The 20,634-nt window shown below is 36.1% G+C and overlaps 1 protein-coding gene across 7 annotated transcripts in view; it reads left to right on the forward strand.

Annotated features, from left to right (window-relative positions):
• The window catches only part of BIRC6 (baculoviral IAP repeat containing 6), an 854,588-nt gene that overhangs the window by 798,349 nt on the left and 35,605 nt on the right, over nucleotides 1-20,634 (forward strand). For all 7 annotated transcript variants that reach the window (XM_053711846.1, XM_053711848.1, XM_053711852.1 and 4 more), the window contains exons 69-71: nucleotides 2,487-2,704; nucleotides 3,097-3,258; nucleotides 12,640-12,717. In XM_053711846.1, the coding sequence (XP_053567821.1) occupies nucleotides 2,487-2,704; nucleotides 3,097-3,258; nucleotides 12,640-12,717 (458 nt within the window). The remainder of the gene's footprint in view (nucleotides 1-2,486; nucleotides 2,705-3,096; nucleotides 3,259-12,639; nucleotides 12,718-20,634) is intronic.

Consider the following 20,634-nt stretch of genomic DNA (forward strand, 5'->3'; position numbering starts at 1 on the left):
GCTTTAATTAACAGAAGTCTATAAATTATATACATATAAATACAGTGTGTGTGTGTGTATGTGATATATATATATATATATATATATATATATATATATATACACACACACACATATATATATATGTGTGTATGTGTATATATATATATATATATATATATATATATATAAATTGTGAGGGAGCGTGGAAGTCTTGGTGAGTTCCCACAGTTTTTTTTTTGTAGGACTTGACTCCTGCCTATCCCTGATTTAGAGAATTTTATATATATTTATTTATAAAATATTTTACCAGGAAGGATACATTGAGATGTCTCTCGTTTTTAAGTATGTCCTAGATGAACAAAACATTGCATTGATAAAATAGGGTACAATAAAATACAAAAACAATATTAATAAACAATATTGCAAAATGTAACATAGAACAGGTAGGAAATATATAATCAACCATAACGGGTGCATTCTGTTTTGAGATATGTAGAGAGGGATCTCTTAAAGGATTTTAGGCCAGGGGAAGATTTAAAAGAGTGTGGGCGGTCATTCCATATTTTAGGTGCTCTGTAGGAAAAGGAGGATCGAGCTGCTTTCTTTTTATATCAACTAGAGAGCATGTTTGGAGTGTATACAAGTCATTTGCTCAAGGTCATCATCTTGAAACATTAAAGTGAAGGTAAAGTTACCTAATTGATGATCCGGAATAACATTCTTTGTCCCAAATAAATAAGACTTTCATTCATCAACTTTTTCGAAATTTTCTGTAAATTAAGTTATAGCCGTAAGCAAACTATTTCATAAGCTTAGCCAATTCAACCCGTTTTTTTTTCTTTATTTTTTTCCTGGGTCACGTTCTGAAACCATCCAATTGAAATTCTGGCCGTTAGGCAGCCGTCAAACTACGTCACAAGACTCCTTTTTAAAATGCGCATGCGCTATACTTTTAGTATCCAGATTGAGAACAAAGCACGCTCCGGACCCACATTACATTGTTGGATTTTAGTGTATCGCATGCGCAGTAGCTTGATCGCATGCGCAGTAGCTTGAGAATTAGCCGATTTGCGTAGCTTCATCGCATGCGCAGTAGCTTGAGAATTAGCCGATTTGCGCATTCGCATTAGAGACGATCCTCATGAACGCGCTTTAGAGATCCGTATAGAGCGGGTGGGACCGCTCTATACGTCACAGCTAATAAAATCAGGAAGTAGTGCTTGGGAGGAGTTTTCATGCAAACCGTAAGCAATTATATATAGATAAAAACTGTCAAAATATTTAAAGAATAGTAAAATAAAGTTAGCGACTAGCTTCTTCTACTATTAATTGATGCAATAACGTCTTCCAAGTAAGAAAAATTTACCTTCACTTTAAATGCCTTCTACCTGCAACTAAAAGGGATACTGATGTTATTTATGTGTATTTTTAATTGGAAATTGTTCACTGATCTGCATACAAAATAAATATAACATATAAAAATAATTTTGTTTAAAAGTATATATTGAGTGTAGTCACAGGACACACCTCTTTAAAATCCTCTTTAATGCTGTTTATCTTATTTACTTTACTGTAGCCAATTAGAAACAATTAGGAGCATGCACATACCAACCAATCATTGTGCAGCATCACATTTCTGCATTCCAGCCTCTCTGGTAGGAGTAGAAACACTATTTTCCTAAACTTTTTTTCCAGGTAACGTTAACAGCTTTAATAAAGTGTGTGTATCTCTAGCTTTCTATAGTAGTGTTTCTCAACTCCAGTCCTCAGGACCCTTAACATGCCAGATATTCATTATATCTTAAAGGGACAGTAAAGTCATAATTAGACATTCATGATTTAGACAGAGCATACAATTTTAAACAACTTTCTAATTTACCTCTTATTTAATTTTCTTCCTATATATATAAAATACCGTCCAATGTACTGTGTTACCCTCCTGTGGATATCTGCCTGGGTGCAAACATGCAATGTATACTCCTGGAAAAACGAATGCACTCTCAGGTCTTTTTAGGTGAAGAAAAAAATTTCTTTAATGGAACATTTTCAGGGACTTCCTCCCCTTCATCCTCCCCTTCATCAGCATTGTATATTTATATACCAATTGTCAATGGCTCACCCATGTCTTCAGTTAAAAACCAGTAGTGCATTCCTGCTCCTTCAACAAATTATACCAAGAGAATGAAACAAATTAGATAATAGAAGTAAACTAGAAAGTTGTTTAAAATGGTAGGTTCTACCTAAATCATGAAACAAATATTTGGGTTTCATGTCCCTTTAAATTTAGAAACTATTCCAAGTAGCCTACATGGCACCTCTTTTTCTATATGTAAACCACCCTGCCTGGAGTCTTGCTAAAAAAAAAAAAAAATCTACAATTTAGAACTTACATTTTTATTCCAGTCTAAAAACCATAACGTGTTTCTATGCATTCCTTACATATAAAATCTTAAGATACCTTATTAGATTTTTTTCAATTGAATAAGTTCCTGTTTATTCTACAGACACTTTTGAGATGGTTTCTGAAGATGATGATGGAAAGCTGATATTCAAGGTGAATTACCACTACATGTCTCAGGTGAAAAACGCAAGTGATGCAAATAGCGCAGCTCGAGCCAGACGCCTCGCCCAGGAAGCAGTCACACTTTCTACATCCCTTCCCCTTTCATCTTCATCTAGTGTTTTTGTCCGGTGTGATGAGGAACGACTGGACATCATGAAGGTAAAGCTCTTATAACTTGTTTTGAACAAAGAGTACTTTTTCTTAACTTTTAAAATGTTTCTGGTATTTATTTTTAGATTCAAATATATACATATATAGAAATCTGTAGATATCTGTATATCTCTATCATATCTAAAATAAAATGTATTATGGCTAATCACCTACAATACTACTTATTATTTATGAATATCTAAGACCTGTGCTGCAAACATGTTTTATATGTTTCACCAAGGTAATTGTTGGTGGTGGCTATTGTTATAGAATGACTGTAGCAATTAAATTCATAGTCCTTTTTAATTATACAGCTGATTAGTGTAAATAACCACCATAAATAGTCTTTGTTTGGTCCTTTATAAGGTATGTTTAATTCCTTTATTTGTTTTTACTCTCAGGTGTTGATAACTGGTCCAGCAGATACACCTTATGCCAATGGGTGCTTTGAATTTGATGTATATTTCCCTCAAGATTATCCCAATTCTCCTCCACTTGTGAATCTAGAAACAACAGGTGGCCACAGCGTTCGATTCAATCCAAACCTTTATAATGATGGAAAGGTAATGTCATTTGACACAGCGTTTATTAATTTATTTTATTAGACTAATATACTATTATTATTATTATTATTATTATTATTAATAAAATGTCCCTCCAAATAAAAGGGCTACTATCTGAATTTTAACCTAATATTGGCAATGGAGCATGGCCAATCAACCTGTCTTGAAACATAATTAAGTTATTGTGTCAAGTATAGACACTGAGCATTTTCTCATTAATACCCTAAGATCACCTGCTTATGGTAATATTTATATAGGAGGAATTCTACAACAAAATTGTTAATGCATTTAAAAAAAAAAAAAAGTACTTGGGTCAAGTATTTGTGTTTTAGGAGTAGTGTAAGGTAATTCATAAGACTTGGAAATGGGATCAGAGGTTATTGTAAAAATAGAACAGAATAAAATGAGTTCTGATATTTGGATGGGATGTTTCCAAGGTTTTAAAACGCAAGCATGTTGATATAGTTTGGGGATGCAACAGTTCTATAATATATTTCAACTTTGTGATATATAAACATAGTATACAGCAGGTTACAAATTACTATTTTTACTAGATGTTCTAAATGGTAGCATAATATTTAGTAGGTCATCATGTAATTGTTGCATATATTCATAATTAAGTGAAAATTTAATTTTGTATATTTCTTTGCCATTAAATGTGTATTGTTGAGATTTATTGAAGTTTGAACAGTTAAAAGTAGTATAATACAGAATATAGACTTTTCTCAAATACATATAGCAATACAATACTCCACTGAGTAGGGTGAAACAAATATACTTGTCTGACACAAACTTTTTTTTTTTTTTTTTTTAAGAAAAACCTCACATTTTGTGTAGAACTGGCAAATATAGCTCATAAAAACACATATAAATATAATTTAGATATGCCACACAATTAGGCCTCCCTTAGACCTCCAATACATCAAGACAACTTTACCAGTCACAGAAGAATTTTTTTAATTAAACCTAGCAAGGTGGCATTACATCCAAATTCACTACAATGATAAAATCTATTAGCTACAAATGCTCTTGAAAAAGTTATAATCTCTCAACTAATAGTACTACTGAACATTAGTATATTTGAAATAGCATATTTAGCATTAATATCCACTTCTGCGCTATCAATGCTGATGGGAGCAATAGTACATTTAACCACTACATGTTGACACAAACAGGCGATTGACATAGGGTATTTAAAATGGGCTCAAGAAATTAAATAATTAACTCTCTCATATACATAAGGGCAAGGCATCTCCAGGTAAATGCAACTGGTCAAGCCCTAAATCTATAATATGGATTACTCGCAGCTCTAAATAATATAAAAAAAAGACATACAGTATATATATATATATTAATCCTCGGTAGGATCCACATTAATCATGTCTATTGAGTCAGTCATAGCTATCTGCTTGTTTCGGTGCCACTTGCATCAAAACAAGACGTCCCCCACATATGAAGTGGAGTCCTAACATCAACCAAAGGAACATATGCACCTCTTCTGCTCTCTATAGACAAGAACACATCTCTTTTAACGTCAGTTTGCTTGAGCTAAAACGAGGCTGCCATAAAAATTAAAAAATCTAACACAAATAAGACAGCACACTAGAAAACATATCAGAGCAGCTCATGAAACAAATTTTCTAACTATCAATATAAATGAGCATGGAACAGCCCAAATTCCATCAATTGTCTCCAGTCCAGTAATTATCATCATTGCAAATATTTTTTGCAAAAATACTTTATATACCATTTAATGGTACTTTAAAAATATATATATGTTTTGTTTTTTCTTCAGAATTGAGTATGAGCACCATCAAGGATCACATTTAAAAAAATAGAAATAAAAAAAAATAGAAAGATTAAATGTCACGCTTTGGAGTTGACTTTAGCTATGTGTTTAACCTCTTTTGTGGGGGGGGGTTTAAACACATACATCTGTGATTTATTAGTTTAGGATAATTATTTTATGTTATAGTATTTGTATTCCTAATAAAAGGAGAAGAGCTAATTTCTTATTCGAATGTGCAGCTGATAGTGATATGAAACTTGGACAGATGTTCCATGTATTCCCCAGTTTAACAGAATATTTCTGTGTAAATATAGCACCTGTAGACTGGTGCTGACGCTTCTTTTTTCTCTTGCTTCTTTTCTGTGCAAGCACATTTTGCTGCATTTATAAAAAAAAATAAACTGTCCACAGCTGTGGGGGATTTCTCAAATAAAATTGTGCCCATATGAAATTTACACTTTCCAGGTATTAGAACAAATAAAATATAGGTTACCTTGAATTCTGACAATTAAAATAATAAATGCCAAGTAATGCTATATCGACTTTCTAGAATGTATTATAAACAAAGAAAAAGAAGTGTATGGTAATTAGGAATATATATCAAAATAATATTTATTATGTAAAGGGATATGTAACCCAATTTTTTCATGATTCAGGTAGATTTTACAATTTAAAAAGTTTCAAATTTACTTCTATATTATCAGATATTGTTTGTTCGCTTAGTATCCTTTGTTGAAAAGCAGGTAGGCCAGCTCACAGCAATTTTTCAAGAATGCATTTAAAAATGTTATATATTTGCATGACAGTAGATGACCATTTTTTTCCTTCCATGTAGTGTTTCAGACACGTGTACTACCTACCTAGGTATGCTCTTTGTCAAAGAATAACATGAGAACAAAACATATTTGATAATGAAAGTAAATTAGAAACTTTTTTAAAAAATGTATGCTGTTGGAAACAAAATTTTGGGGGGTTTTGTTCCTTTTTATAATGTGGTAGCTTCAAGCATTGTTTTTAATTGGGTTGATAAACGATATCTAAAATTTATTGGCAAAAGCAGCCAGAGAAATCCCCAGTTGTGGCAATAAATCCCTTCTTCGGAATACCTTTCTTTCATGTAATTAACAAGAGTCCATGAGCTAGTGACGTATGGGATATACATTCCTACCAGGAGGGGCAAAGTTTCCCAAACCTTAAAAATGCCTATAAATACACCCCTCACCACACCCACAAATCAGTTTTACAAACTTTGCCTCCAAGGGAGGTGGTGAAGTAAGTTTGTGCTAGATTCTACGTTGATATGCGCTCCGCAGCAAGTTGGAGCCCGGTTTTCCTCTCAGCGTGCAGTGAATGTCAGAGGGATGTGAAGAGAGTATTGCCTATTGAATGCAGTGATCTCCTTCTACGGGGTCTATTTCATAAGGTTCTCTGTTATCGGTCGTAGAGATTCATCTCTTACCTCCCTTTTCAGATCGACGATATACTCTTATATTTACCATTTCCTCTACTGATTCTCGTTTCAGTACTGGTTTGGCTTTCTACAAACATGTAGATGAGTGTCCTGGGGTAAGTAAGTCTTATTTTCTGTGACACTCTAAGCTATGGTTGGGCACTTTATTTATAAAGTTCTAAATATATGTATTCAAACATTTATTTGCCTTGACTCAGAATGTTCAACTTTCCTTATTTCCAGACAGTCAGTTTCATATTTGGGATTATGCATTGAATTATCATATTTTTTCTTACCTCAAAAATTTGACTTTTTTCCCTGTGGGCTGTTAGGCTCGCGGGGGCTGAAAATGCTTCATTTTATTGCGTCATTCTTGGCGCGGACTTTTTTGGCGCAAAAATTCTTTTCCGTTTCCGGCGTCATACGTGTCGCCGGAAGTTGCGTCATTTTTTGACGTTATTTTGCGTCAAAGATGTCGGCGTTCCGGATGTGGCGTCATTTTTGGCGCCAAAAGCATTTAGGCGCCAAATAATGTGGGCGTCTTTTTTGGCGCTAAAAAATATGGGCGTCATTTTTGTCTCCACATTATTTAAGTCTCATTATTTATTGCTTCTGGTTGCTAGAAGCTTGTTCACTGGCATTTTTTTCCCATTCCTGAAACTGTCATTTAAGGAATTTGATCAATTTTGCTTTATATGTTGTTTTTTTCTTTTACATATTGCAAGATGTTCCACGTTGCAACTGAGTCAGAAGATACTACAGGAAAATCACTGCACAGTGCTGGAGCTACCAAGCTAAGTCTGCTATAAACTTTTGGTATCTGTTTTCTCCAGCTGTTATTTGTATTGCATGTCATGTCAAACTTATTAATGCAGATAAAATTTCCTTTAGTACTGTTACATTACCTGTTGCTGTCCGTCAACATCTAATTTTCAGAGTGTTCCTGATAACATAAGAGATTTTATTTTTTAAATCCATTAAGAAGGCTATGTCTGTTATTTCTCCTTCTAGTATACATAAAAGTCTTTTAAAACTTCTCTTTTTTTCAGATGAATTTTTAAATGAACATCATCATTCTGATACTGATAATGGTTCTTCTGGTTCAGAGGTTTCTGTCTCAGAGGTTGATGCTGATAAATCTTTGTATTTGTTCAAGATGGAATTTATTCGTTCTTTTCTTAAAGAAGTGTTATTTGCATTAGAAATAGAGGATTCTGGTCCTCTTGATACTAAATGTAAACGTTTAAATAAGGTTTTTAAATCTCCTGTAGTTATTCCAGAAGTGTTTTATCTCCCTGATGCTATTTCTGTAGTAATTTCCAGGGAATGGAATAATTTGGGTAATTTATTTACTCCTTCTAGACGTTTAAGCAAATTATATCCTGTGCCATCTGACAGATTAGAGTTTTTTGGGACAAAAATCCCTAAGGTTATGGGGCTGTCTCTACTCCTGCTAATGTACTACTATTCCTATGGCAGATAGTACTTCATTTAAGGATCCTTTAGATAGGAAAATTGAATCTTTTCTAAGAAAAGCTTACTTATGTTCAGGTAATCTTCTTAGACCTGCTATATTTTTAGCGGATGTTGCTGCAGCTTCAACTTTTTGGTTAGAAGCTTTAGCGCAACAAGTAACAGATCATAATTTTATAGCATTATTATTATTCTATAACATGCTAATAATTTTATTGGTGATACCATCTTTTGATATCATTAGAGTTGATGTCAGGTATATGTCTCTAGCTATTTTAGCTAGAAAAGCTTTATGGTTTAAACTTGGAATACTGACATGTCTTCTAAGTCAACTTTGCTTTCCCTTTCTTTCCAGGGTAAATAATCATTTCGTTCCTTTCCTCACAACAAGGAACAAAAGCCTGATCCTTCATCCTCAGGAGCGGTATCAGTTTGGAAACTATTTCCAGTTTGGAATATATCCAAGCCTTATAGAAACCTATAGCCAGCTCCTAAGTACCTATGAAGGTGCGGCCCTTATTCCAGCTCAGCTGGTATGGGGCAGATTACGTTTTCTTCAAAGAAATTTGGATCAATTCCGTTCTTAATATCTGGTTTCAGAAACATTGTTTCAGAAAGGTACAGAATTGGCTTCAAGTTAAGGCCTCCTGCTAAGAGATTCTTTTCTTTCCCGTGTCCCAGTTGACACAGCAAGGCTCAGCATTTCTGAAATGTGTTTCAGATCTAGAGTTGGCTGGAGTATTTATGCCAGTTCCAGTTCTGGAACAGGGGCTGGGGTTTTATTTTATCTCTTCATTGTACCAAAGAAGGTCAATTCCTTCAGACCAGTTCTGGATCTATCATTATTGAATCGTTATGTTAGGATACCAACATTCAAGATGGTTACTGTAGGACTATCCTGCCTTTTGTTTAGCAAGGGCATTATATGTCTACAATAGATTTACAGGATGTGTATCTGCATATTCCGATTCATCCAGATCACTTTTAGTGTCTGAGATTCTCTTTTTAGACAAGCATTACCAGTTTTGTGGCTCTACTGTTTGGCCTAGCCTCAGTTCCAAGAATTTTTTTCAAAGGTTCTCGGTGCCCTTCTTTCTGTAATCAGAGAATAGGGTTTTGGTATTTCCTTATTTGGACGATATCTTGGTACTTGCTCAGTCTTCTCATTTTCGAAGAATCTCATACGAATCGACTTGTGTTGTTTTTTCAAGTTCATGGTTGGAGGATCAATTTACCAATCAGTTCATTGATTCCTCAGACAAGGGTAACCTTTTTAGGTTTCTAGATAAATTCAGTGTCTATGACTCTGTCCTTGTCAGACAAGAGAAGTTTAACATTGATATCAGCTTGTCAAAACCTTCAGTCACAATCATTCCCTTTGGTAGCCTTATGCATGGAAATGTTGGGTCTTAGGACTGCCGCATCAGATGCGATCTCCTTTGCTCGTTTTCACATGCGACCTCTTCAGCTCTGTATGCTGAACCAATGGTGCAGGGATTACTCAAAGATATCTCAATTAATATCTTTAAACCGATTTTACGACACTCTCTGACATGGTGGACAGATCACCATTGTTTAGTTCAGGGGGCTTCTTTGTTCTTCCGACCTGGACTATAATCTCAACAGATACAAGTCTTACAGGTTGGGGAGCTGTGTGGGGGTATCTGACGGCACAAGGGGTTTGGGAATCTCAGGAGGTGAGATTTCCGATCAATATTTTGGAACTCCGTGCAATTTTCAGAGCTCTTCAGTCTTGGCCTCTTCTGAGGAGAGAGTTGTTCATTGTTTTCAGATAAGACAATGTCACAACTGTGGCATACATCAATCATCAAGGAGGGACTCACAGTCCTCTGGCTATGAAAGAAGTATCTCGAATTTTGGTTTGGGCGGAATCCAGCTCCTTTCTAATCTCTGCGGTTTATATCCCAGGTATGGACAATTGGAAAGCGGATTATCTCAGTCGCCAAACGTTGCATCCGGGCGAATGGTCTCTTCACCCAGAGGTATTTCTTCAGATTGTTCAAATGTGGGAACTTCCAGAAATAGATCTGATGGCTTCTCATCTAAACAAGAAACTTCCCAGGTATCTGTCCAGATCCCGGGATCCTCAGGCGGAGGCAGTGGATGCATTTTCACTTCCTTGGAAGTATCATCCTGCCTATATCTTCCGCCTCTAGTTCTTCTTCCAAGAGTAATCTCCAAGATTCTGAAGGAATGCTCGTTCTGCTGGTAGCTCCGGCATGGCCTCACAGGTTTTGGTATGCGGATCTTGTCCGGATGGCCTCTTGCCAACCGTGGACTCTTCCGTTAAGACCAGACCTTTTGTCTCAAGGTCCTTTTTTCCATCAGGATCTGAAATCCTTAAATTTAAAGGTATGGAGATTGAACGCTTGATTCTTGGTCAAAGAGGTTTCTCTGACTCTGTGATTAATACTATGTTACAGGCTCGTAAATTTGTATCCAGAGAGATATATTATAGAGTCTGGAAGACTTATATTTCTTGGTGTCTTTCTCATCATTTTTCTTGGCATTCTTTTAGAATACCGAGAATATTACAATTTCTTCAGGATGGTTTAGATAAGGGTTTGTCCGCAAGTTCCTTGAAAGGTCAAATCTCTGCTCTTTCTGTTCTTTTTCACAGAAAGATTGCTATTCTTCCTGATATTCATTGTTTTGTACAAGCTTTGGTTCGTATAAAGCCTGTCATTAAGTCAATTTCTCCTCCTGGAGTTTGAATTTGGTTCTGGGGGCTCTTCAAGCTCCTCCATTTGAACCTATGCATTCATTGGATATTAAATTACTTTCTTGGAAAGTTTTGTTCCTTTTGGCCATCTCTTCTACCAGAAGAGTTTCTGAATTATCTGCTCTTTCTTGTGAGTCTCCTTTTCTGATTCTTCATCAGGATAAGGCGGTGTTGCGAACTTCTTTTGAATTTTACCTAAAGTTGTGAATTCCAACAACATTAGTAGAGAAATTGTGGTTCCTTCATTATGTCCTAATCCTAAGAATTCTAAGGAGAAATCGTTGCATTCTTTGGATGTTGTTAGAGCTTTGAAATATTATGTTGAAGCTACGAAATCTTTCTGTAAGACTTCTAGTCTATTTGTTATCTTTTCCGGTTCTAGGAAAGGCCAGAAAGCTTCTGCCATTTCTTTGGCATCTTGGTTGAAATCTTTAATTCATCTTGCCTATGTTGAGTCGGGTAAAATTCCGCCTCAGAGAATTACAGCTCATTCTACTAGGTCAGTATCTACTTCCTGGGCGTTTAGGAATGAAGCTTCGGTTGACCAGATCTGCAAAGCAGCAACTTGGTCCTCTTTGCATACTTTTACTAAATTCTACCATTTTGTTGTATTTTCTTCTTCTGAAGCAGTTTTTGGTAGAAAAGTTCTTCAGGCAGCGGTTTCAGTTTGAATCTTCTGCTTATGTTTTTTGTTAAACTTTATTTTGGGTGTGGATTATTTTCAGCAGGAATTGGCTGTCTTTATTTTATCCCTCCCTCTCTAGTGACTCTTGTGTGGAAAGATCCACATCTTGGGTAGTCATTATCCCATACGTCACTAGCTCATGGACTCTTGTTAATTACATGAAAGAAAACATAATTTATGTAAGAACTTACCTGATAAATTCATTTCTTTCATATTAACAAGAGTCCATGAGGCCCACCCTTTTTTGTGGTGGTTATGATTTTTTTGTATAAAGCACAATTATTCCAATTCCTTATTTTATATGCTTCGCACTTTTTTTCTTATCACCCCACTTCTTGGCTATTCGTTAAACTGATTTGTGGGTGTGGTGAGGGGTGTATTTATAGGCATTTTTAAGGTTTGGGAAACTTTGCCCCTCCTGGTAGGAATGTATATCCCATACGTCACTAGCTCATGGACTCTTGTTAATATGAAAGAAATGAATTTATCAGGTAAGTTCTTACATAAATTATGTTTTCCTATTTAAATATGGACATTTTAATGCAATAGTAAAACACTCTATTTCTTATAACATTTTATTATTGTTTCAATATCTTATGATTACTGAGTTTAACCCCTCACTATGGAGTTAAACACAGGGTCTGACAAGGAACAGCATATGCACAGAGACCACCAATTAAGAACGTTGCCCTACTCAAAACAGGCCCAGCATCATGTCTAGTATATGATCATAACTTGGTGTTTAACACCTTTGCATTTCCCTTTAGCAGCCCATTTAAAGGACCAGTCAACACAGTAGATTTGCATAATCAACAAATGCAAGATAACAAGACAATGCAATAGCACTTAGTCTGAACTTCAAATGAGTAGTAGATTTTTTTTCTGACAATTTTAAAAGTTGTCTTTTTCCACTCCCCCTGTACCATGTGACAGCCATCAGCCAATCACAAATGCATACACGTACCATGTGACAGCCATCAGCCATTCACAAATGCATACACACTTATTCTTGCACATGCTCAGTAGGAGTTGGTGACTCAAAAAGTTTAAATATAAAAAGACTGTGTACATTTTGTTAATGGAAGTAAATTGGAAAGTTGTTTAAAATAGCATGCTCTATCTGAATAATGAAAGTTTAATTTTGATTAAGTGTCCCTTTAAGGCAGAAGATACATAGATTTTAACTCTTGACTAGTGTACTTTTTTAGTTAGAATATATTAATGTATTCTCTTGTTTCTAGGTTTGCTTAAGTATACTGAATACTTGGCACGGGCGACCAGAAGAAAAATGGAACCCTCAGACATCAAGTTTCCTGCAGGTTTGTGAACTTTGTTAAATTTATAGCTGTAAATGGTTTTATGTGTGAATAAACTGATAATTTAAGTTTGGTTCTATTGTACACAAACACTAATAATCCAAGTATCTATATAGAAGTAAGGTGTGGGGCCAGAAAAAATGCTTTAGTGCTGAAGCGTTTTGTTAGACATTATAGTAAAATTAAAGAGGCATTCAAGCAATATCATTTAAAAAATGCAGTGTGTTTAATAATAGAAATAACAGAAAATCATTTACAGTCAAGGAACAGTAGGATACCCTTACTGGAATACACATTTCTTTCATAAAGGTGGTGAGACTCCATGATCCATTACTCCAGGGAATTCACCTACTGACCACCAGGAGGAGGCAAGGATTTCCAAAGAATAATTAATCTGTTCCACCTCTCTGGTATGTCGTATCTTATCTTTGCCTCCCAATAGGAAGGTGAAGAATTGAGGTGTTCAAGATTCTTCGTGGACAGGCGTCCTCAGACTGATTTGAGGCCTATTTTTCCCTCAGAGATTGGAGTATTAGGCAGTGGCATAATTAATACCAGTGAAGGAGTTAGTCACAAGCTTGCCACAGGTGTTGTGGGGACCAGTCTCTTAACCTCCTCCTTTTGTTATTGATATACTCCTTCCATAGATCCTGTGCTGTGAAGTAATGCTGGGTGGGCTCTCTACCGTAAGCAGTTGTTTTGTTTTTTTGCAGCCTGTATGCACTGTAGAGTGGGTGCACCTGAGGAATGTGCAATTATTTCTTGTACTCACATAGCCCACAGGCTATTAGTAGGTACATCATAGCCAGGGAACTTAAAGGGACATGAAACCCCACATTTTTATTTCATGATTCAGATAGAAATAAATTGGAATGTTTAAATTTGCATTCTCTATTATATAATTTGCTTCATTCTTTAGATATACTTTGTTGAAGTAATAGCAAAACACATGGGTGAGCCAATCACACGAGGCATCTATGCACAGCCACCAATCAGCAGCTGTGCACACTGTGATAGCACATCGGCCAAGAGTGATAGCTTGGATCAAACAAGAGATCAGTTATTCTGATTGCTGTTGCGGTAGTTGAAAGTTTAAAGGAACATAAAACCAAAAATGTTTTTCATGATTCAGATATAATTTTAAACAACTTTCTAATTTATTTCTATTATCAGATTTTCTTTGTTTTCTTGTAATACTTCGTTAAAAAGCAGGAAGGTAAGTTCAGGAGTGTACACATGTCTGCAGCAGTGTGGCAACAATGTTCTACATTAGCAAGAGCACTAGATTACAGCACTATTTCCTGTTATGTAGTGCTCCAGGCATGTGCACGTTACCTATCTTAGATATCTTTTTAACAAAGGATAACATAAGATTGCATATTTGATAATAGAAGTAAATTGGGAACTTTTTTAAAATTGTATTTTCTTTCTGAATCGAGAAACAATTTGTGTTTCGTGTCCCTTTAATTCAGGAACAAAAGCCCGTTACAAGAAAAATCTTTCACAAGGTCTGGAAAGTTTTTTTTTTAGTTTTTTTTTGTCAGTTTTTTTCTTTCAGTTTTTTTCTTTCCTGGTGTGGGAAACAAGGTGTTAGCTAGCATTCCTTTAGAATTCCAAGAATTTTTTTTTTTTTTTTTTTACACAAGGGCTTATACAAAGGTTTACCTGCTAGCTCTTTATAGGGACAGTAAAGTCAAAATTAAACTTTTATGGGGGGAACTTCCGGGCGGCGGCCATGTTAGGTCGCAACTCTGGGATCTGGAGTGTTTACTTAACCTAATCTACCAAATATCTGTAAATATTTGAAACATCTAATATTTTTATTAGTGGATTCTGCTTTCCTAGAAGTTGAGGACTCGATGCAACTTCTTTTCACTCCAGTGTTCAGGGACAAATAGAGGTCTTAGGTGGAAGGGAGAGGACCTCACAGAAACCCCCTCAACGGTAACGCTCCTGGATCCGCCGAGTAAGCAGTGCTATCTTTCTAGTCACTGCATTTTCCACTACCCAGCTTATCTCTACTACATCTACCTAATATGGAGAGCGTTACTCTCCTTAATGCAATAACTACCTTACTGGATAACCACCGCATAGCTTTCCTCCAGACCATCCACGAGGCATTCGGCCCCTCCTCTGATATCGGCTTTAGAGAGTCCCATCACTCAGCATGGAGCTGCGCAGAATGTGGTTAGCGATACCGAAGCACCCCAGCAATCAATATCAACTCTGCCTCCGACCCACTACACTCTAGATGTGGACGACCTAGCTCTGCCTGGACCCATACAAGATTTCCCCGAACTACCACTTCAACAAGATGGCTCCCACCCGACAATGTGATCCGGTTCTTCTAAACTAAGTGAATGATTATGGGGAAATATCTGGGACTGCCTTAAAGGGACTGGGAGTCGGCTACACAGAGCTTTTTTTGTTGTCAGATTCAGTATGCGTGAACAAAAGGCAGACAACAGTTACAATCAGCCTTCCAGAAAACGGAAACAGCCACAGGTTTGAGTTAAGCCACAATCAAGTCACACAGTGGCATAGACTAATAGCTTGCTAGAATGTATTGTTCCTCAGAAAACACGCCATGAAGAGGGTTAAGCAAGAAGTGTTAATCAGGACTGATACTCTTGGGATCTGATTGGTAATATTGAACTAGTGTGATTTGTTGTGAGATGATACTCCTACCTTGTGACTGACTACCATGAGTATGAGTCCTTAAATGGATACACAGGCTATTGGGTCCTTGAAGACTTTTAGTCTGAGATTCCCCTAATAGTTCTATACTGCACTTACCTACACACCATTGCGTTTTGCATATCATGTACTTCCAGCCCTAGCAGTGTGAAGGGACTTATGTTCTCTAACTTAGAAGATTCTCAAATACTGATCACAGCAGTGTCACCTGCTTAAACGCAGTTAAACCTTTTATGGACGGTAGACATGCTATCCTTTAATAATTCGTTATATTGTGTCTGTATTTAGTGACTGTAACTTCTCAGAATATCTAGCGTAAGTAGTTAACTGTGTTAACATATTTTAATATTGTTAGCTGCCTACTATGTCCTTTTAAATGAATAGCCACCTCTGGATGAATACGATGACATGTAGACGAACACTGTATTGTTAATTTAAAATAGACACAGTCTAGTCAAAACCTAAATCCTACTAGAGTACAAATTCTAGATAGGTCACTGCAGCCCTATGGGGGGGGGGGAGATTCCTTATAATACTAGAACACTAAACTATGCCATGTCCACATACACTGCCCTATACCTGATAGCCTATAATGTAGATAGCCATTTTTAGAATGATGGTTGGTCGTTCCAATTTGCTCTCACCTGAAGAATGTGCTGTCTGCGGCCGGGATAGCACATCTTAATGGAGATGACCACTAACCTCCAATATTATCATACTTTTGTACTAATACCTTTAATATAAATTGGCAATTCCAAACTAGTAACAGTATATATATTGTCCTTAACGCCTCCGTTCCCCAGTCTCTCTACATCTACCTCCAGAAAGATTATATATGCATCTGCATCAGTGTTAGCTCTACAGATCTTAATGCATAATTATAGTCACATATTTCCCTTTGGCATCTTTTTTTTTTTTTTTAAATTTTAAGAATATTTTATCCAAACTCTTGCTCTGTGTGGTTATCCTTAAATTCCTTAATTTACGTTCTCATTATCCCTGCTAATTATAGAAAATAAACCTGCAAATGGCCCTTTGGCTTTTGGGCCATTCTAACTTAATTTCACAGTTAGCCTATATGAGGCTAATGCATTTTAGTAAGGGGAAATCGCGGTTTCTCAAGAATCTATTATATAATTGGACATAACATACCAGATACAAATAAGGTTAAAAGGCCTGTAAATGTTTTATTTACCATAGTAATATTTATAACAGCTGTAAAATGGTTAAAATATTTACTCAGGTCCAAAAGTGGCCCCTGCGAGCTATATATCTCCTGCCGAGTTCTTGTAAGATAATTAAAAGTCCAGAAGTGACTTAAGTTTGAATTGAAGATGTTTTATTCTTCTTAGAAAAAGTTGTTCTCTGAGTCCCACAAGTGGTCTCATAAGTTTCAAATGACCCCCTGTAGCTTTCAAGTGTTATTTTTGGATGTCCAAGAGTGGCCTCTTGTGTGTCAATTGGGAGGTCAATAGCTGGTATAGTCTTTCTACACTACCCATGTGAAAATTGTATTACCTTGCGTGTAGTTTTAATTTTTTAATTTTGTTGCATGCATTCATTGTATACCAGACTTTATATATGTAATAATTACCATTATAATGTTGTATGTCTTGAAAAAAAACCTCAATAAAAAATACTATAAAAAAAAAAAAACTTTTATCATTCAGATAGTGCATGCAATTTTAAACAACTTTCCAATTTACTTCAGTTATCAAATTTACTTTGTTCTCATGATATCTTTTTTTTGGAGAGTAAAACTATGTAGACTCATAAGAGCTCGATTGTGTACATGTCTTTAGTACTCAATGGCAGCAGTGTTTTACAACATTATTTTTAGCTTTGTTCTGCAATGTTGCAAAACACTGCAAACAAATTTGATAACAGATGTAAATTGGAAAGGTGTTTAAAATTGCATGTGCATGCTCTATACGAATCATGAAAGTTTAATTTTGACTTTACTGTCCCTTTAAAGGGTCAGTTTTCAACACTTTCTGTATTATATACCAAGAAAATCGCTAAGCTTCTTGACATTCAGAGCTTTTTTCAAGCTTTAGTCAGGACACAACCAGTGAGTAAACCAATTTCTCCTCCTTGGAACCTTAATTTGGTTTTAGGTGTTTTGCATGTCTCTCCTTTTTAAGCCTATGCATAATTTGGAAATTCAGCTTCTGTCTTGGAAGATATTGTTTCTTTAGAAATATATTCCACCAGAAGAGTTTTTGAATTGTAAGCTCTTTCTTGTTAGTCTCCTTATCTAGTTGTTTACCCAAATAAGGCAGTTTTAAGGACTAAATTTGAATTTATACCAAAGGTGGTCTCTTCTGATTACATCAATCACGAAATTGTTGTTCATTTTCTTTGTCCTTATCCTTAAATTTCTAAAGTAAGACTTCTATATAAATTTTAATGTAGTAAGATCATTACAATGCTACTTGCAAGCTTCAAAGGATTTTAGACAATCCTCTAATTTTTTTTATTTTCTCGGGTACATGCAAGGCCTCATGGCCATGGTCGTAACTTTAGCTTCTTGGATAAAATTCTTGATTCACAAGGGTTCTTGGAGACGGGAAACTCCTCCCACAAAACACATTACAGCTCCTCCTTCTATATCAGTTTCCACTTCCTGGGTTTTCTAAAATGAGACTTCAGTTCCACAAATTTGCAAGGCAGCAGCTTGGTCATCCTTGCATACCTTTACTAGATTCTACCATTTTGATGTTTTTGCTTCTGAAGCAGCTTTTGGTATGAAGGTTCGGCAGCAGTGTCTGGAAATTAGGAGCCTTCCTTTCAAAAAATGTTTTGTCCCTTCCATAATTACTGACTACTTAGTTTACTCCACAACCTGTTTTTTTAGTTCCTGGAGTAATGTATTGGTGGTTAGAGTCCACGAACCCCACCCACGTTTATTAAATGAAATATTTTTTTCTGGCAGAAATTCTCGTTTGCACCTTATTTTCCCTGCTTTTGCCTTTCCTATTATTCTGCTTGGCTATACGGTAGACTGGCATACCAGATAGGTGGGAGGAATTACGTATTTTTTGAGTTTTGGGTCTCTCTGCTTCCTCCTAGTGCTCAGGGGGGAATTCCCATGAGTATCTGTTTTTCATGTTGTCAATCAACATCAATCATAGTTTAAGCATGGAAACTTCTTGTGCACTCCTATGAATTATTGTGCACTCTCATGCTTGTTCTGAAAACGCATCCACTAATATCCAACAGTCATACATTAGGATAATACTACTTATAGGAATTAGTCATCTGATCATAAGTGAATTTAAAAGCATTTTCAAAAAAGGATATATTTAAGTGATTTTCAACGTTTACATGTTTCTTCAGTGACTTAAAAAATGTAGTTCTGGAATGTCCCTTTATTTAAAGACTGATAATGTATTATAAAAGTCCTTTCACCAGACTAAACATTGATCCATTCCCCCTCAGTCATTGGCTGCACACCCTTCTCATTAATTTATAACTGTCCTTAATTGGCCTCAGCAGAGTAGGAAACTTGGGTTACAACATGACAGGGCCATTTTATCTAGCATTTGATTTGTTTAGTTTTAATGTCCCTTTAAGTGTAGTCATCCATCCTTAACATCATACTCTCCTGCACCTTATCTTTCCAAGTAGTTGAGTCCTATCTTATGCCCTTAAACAGTGATCTTCATCATACTCTGTCTTAAGAGTCTGTGCTTCTCAAATGAATTGTATTTTCAGCGTTCATCACAGTTACAGCTAGTTGTTCAGAAAACCTTTGCTTATAAGTATGAGTTATAGCCCTCTCCACGCAGCTTTCCTTCCTTGGGAAAATGTATTTTGGCTTCATACCAGCTGCCATTTGTTAAAACTGCCGGTTTACTACATGGGCAAGTGTCTGACAGTATTTCAAGGGCCTGCTGTGTAGTTAATTCAGGCATTTCTGACTGCATTATAGAATAAAGAGTGAATATTGCTGACAGCTGCAATGAAGTTAAACACTCACTGACCAAGTGTGTGCGGAGAAATAAAAACATATCCAGCAAAGTATAAGTCAAGCGTGGCAGAGCACCCATGGTGCTTTGCTGTGATGAATGCAAGTAATTTTGTTTTTTCGTGCAAAGGAGATTACCACTTGATCTAACCCTTGTCAGCTATGTCTAATTTTATATGCTACATATACATCATTACCCTTTTTTTCAATAGAGTCTCACCTATAAAATAATATTTATAAAACCAAATTAAGGAGCATTTTGTGCTAGAAATAGAAGCTCACATATAGAAAGCAATGTGTTTTCAGGAAATAAAAAAGCAATGTTATTAAGTCTACTTACAGCTGAAAGAATTATGATCAGTTACTTTGTAAAGGGATTCATGTTGGTCGCAAAACCTTTACTAGTTCAAACTAAGCAAAAAAAAAATTAAACGGTTATATTTCATCAGCCACTAAAGCCACTGTCACAAGGCAATATTGTTGTCCGGCTCTGCTGCATGTTCTTCATCTCTACATTAGATACATTTGTGTGAAGTCAAGAAGGGATACTTTAAAGGGACAGTAAACCTAGCAAATAATGTTATATAATTCTGCACATAGTGCAGAATTATATAACATTAGCTTATTGCCATGTTTCTAAAGCAAAGGGTTATATAGATATTTCGCAACGAAAACAGAACGCTGCTCCTGGCTCTACTGCGCGGGTCTGTTTTCTTCTAAGCGCATTGCTGGCACGCTGTCTAGTCACAGCACGCCCGGTCAATCGCACTATTAACTCAATGTAGCTTGGTCTGGTAGCATTGAGTTTAATAGCGCGCCCGGGCTGGCTGTGATTAGACAGCGTGCCCAGATGCGCTTAGGAGAAGAAAACAGACCCACTCAGTAGAGCCAGGAGCGGCATTGGTTTACTGTCCCTTTAAGCTGGGAGATATATATAGATATATATATATATATATATATATATATATATATATATATATAAAACATGGAAGGGAACTGCACTCCAAGACCGGATCAGGTACACATCCTGTGACTCAGTAACATCCAGCCCTGGGTGCTAAATAGCACTCCAAAAAAGCTGTGATGTCACCAGAGCCACAGGCAGTTAACCCCAGTCCGGAATGGGTGCAAGAAACAAGGGAGATTACAAATAAAAAGTAATACAACACATAGAAACACCCAGCACTCACCAGCTAGCTCACAGCTAAGATAAAATCACAACTGGAAAGGTTAGTCACCGCATCTGGCCAAAT

Source organism: Bombina bombina, chromosome 4, assembly GCF_027579735.1.
Source record: "Bombina bombina isolate aBomBom1 chromosome 4, aBomBom1.pri, whole genome shotgun sequence".
In the NCBI taxonomy this organism is placed as follows: Eukaryota; Metazoa; Chordata; class Amphibia; order Anura; family Bombinatoridae; genus Bombina; species Bombina bombina.